The 6,911-nt window shown below is 47.9% G+C and overlaps 1 protein-coding gene across 1 annotated transcript; it reads left to right on the forward strand.

Moving 5' to 3' along the window:
• The first annotated feature begins 3,598 nt into the window (after positions 1 to 3,598).
• Positions 3,599 to 5,681, forward strand: LOC131289676 (sphingomyelin phosphodiesterase-like). The gene is made up of 3 exons (XM_058318974.1): positions 3,599 to 3,722; positions 3,800 to 5,232; positions 5,298 to 5,681. Exons 1-3 carry the CDS (start codon positions 3,605 to 3,607, stop codon positions 5,679 to 5,681), a joined length of 1,935 nt encoding a protein of 644 aa, XP_058174957.1. The 5' UTR covers positions 3,599 to 3,604.
• The last annotated feature ends 1,230 nt before the right edge of the window (positions 5,682 to 6,911 follow it).

Genomic DNA, 6,911 nt, shown 5'->3' on the forward strand with positions numbered 1-6,911 from the left:
GTGAAGGCGATCCTTACGGTTCGGGGAATTAAAATGAGGGTGTCAATCCTCCTCAATTCCCAATAAAGCCACCCATAAATAACACGTCTTGTGACGTAGATCTTAATGCTTCGATACGTATACACGGGAGAGAATAGAACGGGTAGAATCTGTTCGCATCAGATAACTGTTTGTCAGTGTCTTCAGTTCTAGCCGATGATAAGTCAGTTTTCCATACAACTCCCCATCAAATTGTGTTTTTCAGCAGAAAAAGGGGTGAATCTAGCTGACCTACTGCCTAAAATCCTCGTTTCTTGCTAATCTTTAAAACCATGTCGCTAGTTCCATACAGGGATACGAGGGAATCCTCCGTACGGATAAACGTTCAACGTTGTATGTATATTTATCATCTATAGTGTAAGAAATTCTGAAAAAAATGAATAAAGGATACAGCCATCACTACAAGGAAAGCACTATGCTCAAACACATACACCTCTGCATAGTCACGTACGCACAAAAAGGCACCCACTACTCAAAGTTGTACCGTTGCGTCAGGGACCACCGCACACTACCCTTATTTTCGTTTCGGTCTAAGAAGAAGGCTGCGGGGCGAATCCTTTGCCGATTCCGTGGAGTGGTGGACCTGAAGAAGAAAGTATGCAAATCGAGGGGCTTCTTTGGTCGGCTTTGATCCACCCTCGGAGATTTCGCCACCAGCGTTCGGCCACTTCCAGGGACCGATACGTGGCTACTCTTGTGTATTCATATTTTACATCGTTTGAAAAATGGATTGCTTCTCCCCATGGGTTCGTCTTTCGGAGTCTGACAAAATATTGATTTTTTGGTTAGGCAAAGACGTCTTGAGTGGTTAGATAAATAGATCCTTTGTGTTGTTTTAAAAGCTTGTATAACGAATATTTTAAGAAAAGCTAACATTTTTTGGCTCTTTGGGCTACCAGAAAAAAAACAACTTTTTTCTGTAAATCGATTGTGTTGAGCTTAAATATAGCTCAAAGTTTTCATTTGTGATTTAAAAATAATGAAACGTTGAAATGTATTTATCCAAAATTCAACCGTAATACAATCTGGGGAATCATTTTGCCTAATACAACTACCAACTAATGTCTTACCGACGAGAAACGAGGCTACTCCGGGCCCGTATCTAATCAGCTAGCCATCAAAATGTTCGTCCTATCTTCGGCCCGCAGAGGCTGTCGGATGACGATCGAACTGGGAAAACTGGGTAGGAAAACCAGTGGGGTGAATTAGAAGGGAAATCAACAACTTTACTGCTGCAATTTATAAAATTATTACTTTTGCGAGACCATTGGTCGGATGTGCTTTTCGGAGCTCGAGCCACCGAAGGAAGGCTAAAACTTGCAACCCGAAGAGGAATGTTTGTGGTTGGTAAGCAATTTTCTGTTTTTCCCCGATCCCCCCCGGGTGCTACCGGGAGTGCCGGAAGCTGGGTCTGGTGGGACGGTGCAACGGCCACATTTCTAATCTAAATCTATTCAAATGAAACCGAAGGAAATTTTTGACACAAAGGAAGAAAACGAGTTTGATTGCTTTGGGGTGCCGATTTTTTGTTTGTCTTCATCCCGCTCTGCTTCTTCTTCCAGCCGCCACCGGGATGTAGGGTTCTCACGATCTCAAAATCTGACCGTTGGGAACCTGTTTTCTTCCACCAGACCTAGCCTCCAACATCCTGCGTGATGAGACTGGTCACAGAGACAGAGGGATTTCCGGGGGAATCGAAGATGCTGACCGTAGCCAACCGTTGCCGGGAGGATGCGGTAAAACTCGTTTCTCATCCTTGTGCTTCGTGTCTTTAGAAATGATCGTTACGACGGTTAAAGGATTCACGAAATTTCGGCCACATTTTAAGTCATGTATAATTGAATGAATTTTTGTATACAAGTTGTTTAAGTCAGTCATTTTTTCTTCAACCAACAACCGCAATTCAAATGGATTTACAGGCGAATTTTCCTTGAGTCACGTAAAATGCTGCATACAGGCCGAACCGAAAACCACTGGTGGCATATCCTTACGAAGCCTTGCATTGCCTCAGAAGTGGAATGAAAAGATAGTTTTAAGAATTCATAGACAAACGCCACCTCGGTGTGTTCGTTTTAGGGGCAGCCCGTTATTTAATCGTTTTTGTTTGGCCAGCCACCTCACCGTTGCGAGACTTCCGTTCGGGCTCAATGGTCGCTCGTTCCACAGAAATTGTGTAATCCAACTAGTAGCAAAAGTGTGCAAAAGCAGCAAAGTAGTTATCTCTTAGCACTCGCCTGCTTCCGGCCGGCCCTATTGCATTGTACGGTTCCTTTGTTGGCCAAGCCCAAGTCGCAGCAACTTTGCACTACCAACCGCAACCATCGCACAAAGGCAAGGTTTCGGTTGCTCTCGGAAGCAGTCTTGTTGGCTTGTTGGCGACGATGCTTGGCTATCCTTTCGGACTCCGCAGCTTCCGAGACTCGTTTTCGAGTGTGATTTGGTTTCCGGAAAACATGTTTCATTTTGTTTTATTATTTTTAACCGCCTTTATGACGTCTTTGATACTTTTTCACAGCAAAATTGTTAACAGTGATAAAAAATGAAGGAAGACGTTCTTGAAACGAATTTGCTATTAATCAGAATATTTTGAAGATATTTAACAATTCAAAAATGTTTATTCGCGTGATGTTTTTGTGATGGCAATAGTTTTGAAAACAGATGATATAAAAATAAATAACATTGAAGTGAAACAAATTGACACAAGTAAGAAAACCTAACCTTGATAACCTTGATGGGTAATTGAAAAATCGTTCCCAAAATACCCCGCAGTCTACGTTCCCCATCTGTTGCGGATCGACGAAAGAGGTACGTATCACGTTCCTGTCACACTACAAGCACGTGTTTTTCGCTTGTACTCCCCTATCAGACCTGAAGCCGAGTAAAACGACGCCATGTTATGCTCCAGGGCTACTAAAAGCTACTCCTTAGAGGGGCTCGTTCGTAGTAAGTTCATTTGTTATCGCAATAATGGTTGTATTTTTGGCGCACATTACAACATGACCCTGCTGGAGCAGTGTCAAGTTTCGGCGGGCCCTCCCCGATTATCAGCAGGTATCCATCGAACTCGTACGACACGCCAACGACGATGACATTCGAAATGGAAAGTTCACCCGACGACTCAAATAAAAAAAAGGCTGGTGTGTCCCGTGGAGGCAAAACGGCGCTTGTGTTTTGTTTCTTCGCGGGAGCCCGCTTCGTTTTCCTCTTCGTTCCCCTTTTGTTCTAACGGTATCGAAACCGTGGGACCCGTGAGAGGAAACGAGGTTGGATGGGGCGCGAACTGTCACCGGGCGGTGAACAAAAATCATTCGTCCGCGGTTCTGATAACGGGACGCGGTACGATACCAAAGCGCTTGGTTCGTGTAGAACACGATCGAAAGACGCATCACCACGCAAGAGAGAGGGAGTGAGATGAAACGAAAATGTTTCCAAAAATGATAGGCAGAATTCCAGAACAGGTTTCATATAAAAACGGGCCAGCAGCGTGGGTTTCGGGAAAGAGCAGTGGCTCTCAGCACCGTGGTAGACGCTGGATCAGCGCAGTTGTTGACAAGTGATCGGCAGAATGAGTCGCGCAACGATACTCCTCTCGCTAGTGAGTCTGGTGACGGTCGTGGTCACCGGTTACCAGGTGAAACCGGCCAACTACGCCAAACTGCTCGAGCAGCAGGAGAAATTCGACGGTAAGTGTGACGCGCGTGCTGTGCTGTGGAATGTTGGCTCGCCAATTAACAGGTTCCCCGTTTTCGACACTCCGTAGCGGCTTTCGAGAAGGAGTTCTACGTGGAGCACACACAGTATGTGGAGACGGGCGTGATGTCCGAGCGGTTGGAGGAAATGTTTGAGCACATTCGCCAGCAGCCGGACATGTTCCGGAAGGAGATGGATGACCATCCGCTGCCCTACCTTACGGTGGAGTGTACCGCTTGCCGAGCATTGATCACGACCTACTTGACCTATCGGCGCGTTCTTGGCTGGAGCACGGCACAGATCGCCGACCAGGCAACCTCGACGTGTTCGACGCTGGGAATTCTTACGCCCAACAACTGCCGTCTGCTGGTGCTCAAGAACATCGACATTCTGCTGTACATCATCGACAACCGACCATCCTTGTCGGCGCAAACCATATGTGGCATTATTTTCCAGTCCGGTACCTGTGTCCTGCAGGATCCGGCGTTCCTCGACTGGACGATCAATGTGTCGGGTGGTGGCCGTCCGATCACTGGCTCGGTGACTTCACCAAACCGGGCTGCCGGTGACCTCAAGATCATCCACATTACGGATGTTCATTACGATCCGCACTACCGTACCGGTTACAATGCGGTTTGCGGTGAGCCCTGCTGTTGCCGTGAAGGACAAGGCATTCCGGCGGATCCGGCGAACGGAGCTGGCGAGTGGGGAGACTACCGAGACTGCGATTCTCCGTGGAAGGCGGTTGAGGATGCGGTACGTGCCGCGGCTCGGCAGCATCCCGATGCGGCCTACATCTACTACACTGGTGACATCATCGACCACGGAGTGTGGGAGACGACGGTGGCCGGTAACATCGTCTCGATGACCCGTACCTACCAGCTGTTCCGGGATGTTTTCGGCACCAAGCCGGTATACCCGGTGCTCGGTAACCACGAGAACAACCCGACGAACGTGTTCGCCCCGAGCTACATCGATCGGGAGGACTTCTCGGCTAGTTGGCTGTACGACTTTTCTGCCAACCAGTGGGCAACCTGGCTGCCAGCGGCCACTCAGCAAACCATCCGCCAGGGCGGCTACTACACGGCTCTTGTTCGACCCGGATTCCGTATCATCGGCATGAACAACAACGATGCGTACACCTTCAACTGGTGGATTCTGTACGACCCGGCGTACCTTCAGGCGCAACTCCAGTGGCTCCACGATACGCTCCTGCAGGCCGAAGCGGCCGGAGAGAAGGTGCACATCCTGGCGCACATTCCCATCGGTGCGGGAACCAGCTATCGCACCTGGGCCCACCAGTATCGTCGCATCCTGGATCGCTTCTTTGACGTCATCGTGGCGCACTTCCACGGACACACGCACGCCGACGAGTTCAACGTGTTCTACTCGCTCTCCAACCCACAGGCTGCGATCAGCGTAGGCTTCAATGGCGGTGGTACCGTGCCGTTCAGCAACTACAACCCGAACTACGTCGTGTACCACGTCAACCCGCAAACCTACGTAAGTATGCCACGTCAGGCGCGGTGGTTTCCCTCAATGTAACCCTCGTCTGTTCCTCTCTGCAGCAAGTGACGGACTTCGAGTCGTGGTACTTCAGCCTCTCCGAGGCCAACCAGAACCCGAACCGGGCTCCCATCTGGATGGAGCTGTACTCCTTCAGCCGGGACTTCCAGCTGGCGAACGTGAGCCCGGCCTCGCTCGATGGTCTGGTGCGCCGTTTCGCCTCCAACCCGACCGACCTGCGACGCTACTGGGAGCTGAAGGTGAAGCGTGGTGACCCATTCCTGGCCGCCGGTTGCGACGGAGACTGCCTTCTCGGACACCTCTGCCAGATTGTCACCAACGAAGCGAACGATAACAGCAAGTGTAACGCGCTGGCCGCCATCTTCCGCAACCTGGATGACGAACTGTTCCGGGAGGGCGAGGAGGAGGACGACTACAAGAAATGAACGGCTTAGACGCTTCCTAGCTACCCACAACATGGCAGAGCATCAAACTGTCGATTCAAAATATAAAGACTGCATTTGCTAAAAAAAAAAACAATGCACTGTTTTTTCCATTATTCTGGAGTTGGCTACAATTGAACTAACTGATTTGCAAATAATAAGGTCTACAAGACGGCATGAGTTCGAATCCCAACCGAGACCAAACCGAGGAGTTATTACAATCCTGAAACGATGGATATTTATTTTTTTTTAGTGCTTCAGTGCCTTAGCTTTATGTTTTTCGTATCGTTCGAAGCTGATTGTCGATTATAATAATTGTAAAAACTATGTAAAAATGTTTCTTATACTTCTAACGCAAAATATGTTTTATTCTTAACCCTTCAACAAGTCAACGGGATCAACAATTAAACGGAGTATTTTAAACTAATTAATTTGTGCTAGGTTTTAGATATGTAAATAAGTCTACAGTAAGAAATATTCATAAAATGGACGAGTTTCACATTTTATCTATTTAGGTTTCAGAAAAAAAAACTAACATTCAAACAACTAATTTGTTAGTTCTCCTCAAATCTGAAGCAAGCCAAAGAAGCGGTTTATTCCTGTTGCAATTCCATCATATATCACTCCAGCATTCCGACAGAACCTCCAAACGAGGATTTTTCTCCACTTTTTCGCCATATTCCAACTGGTTCAACCGAAAGGACATTCAATCCTTTCGTACGTGCATAAGACTTGCTTTGTTTGCTACCGTATGAATGGGGTGCCCTTTTCCTCTCTTGCCTCCTCTTCGCTGTCGTTTTCCAGCGCTCCAAGCCATCAGACCGGTGCCACTTTGCGACACTGTTTGCCTGCATCGTGCACCGAATGCGAAATGGAACAACTTTGCAACCATTCGTCCAAATTGATGTACATCAAACATTCAAATGAAAGAAAGTTCCCAAAAGGAAAGATGCATCCGTTCTGGTATAGCTTCCGATTTTGTTTTCCGGCGACGCTGCTGATGAGTGTGTGAACGTAGAGCGGAGTAGGAGTGCGGGGAGCGGTGCATGGGTTGGCCGAAACAAATTCTGTAAATCGTGTAAATGTAGTTTATTTTCGTACGGGTACATTCTATTCAATTCCTCATCAAAAAAAAAGGACCGAGAAAAGAAAGGCAAATTGCGGGAGGAGGCCGGTGTGGTCCGTCGAGGCAAAGAAGTTGGAGAAGGAAAATGCTTTGGAACCCGAGCCCGC

This window comes from Anopheles ziemanni, chromosome 3 (genome assembly GCF_943734765.1).
Source record: "Anopheles ziemanni chromosome 3, idAnoZiCoDA_A2_x.2, whole genome shotgun sequence".
Taxonomy (NCBI): Eukaryota; Metazoa; Arthropoda; class Insecta; order Diptera; family Culicidae; genus Anopheles; species Anopheles ziemanni.

What these genes read in the sequence shown, in the direction of transcription:
- LOC131289676 (XM_058318974.1), top strand. Translation starts at nt 3,605, where the DNA reads ATGAGTCGCGCAACGATACTCCTCTCGCTAGTGAGTCTGGTGACGGTC. An exon ending in GCAGCAGGAGAAATTCGACG is followed by an intron (nt 3,723 to 3,799) that starts GTAAGTGTGACG and finishes GACACTCCGTAG; the next exon opens with CGGCTTTCGAGAAGGAGTTC. An exon ending in ACGTCAACCCGCAAACCTAC is followed by an intron (nt 5,233 to 5,297) that starts GTAAGTATGCCA and finishes TCCTCTCTGCAG; the next exon opens with CAAGTGACGGACTTCGAGTC.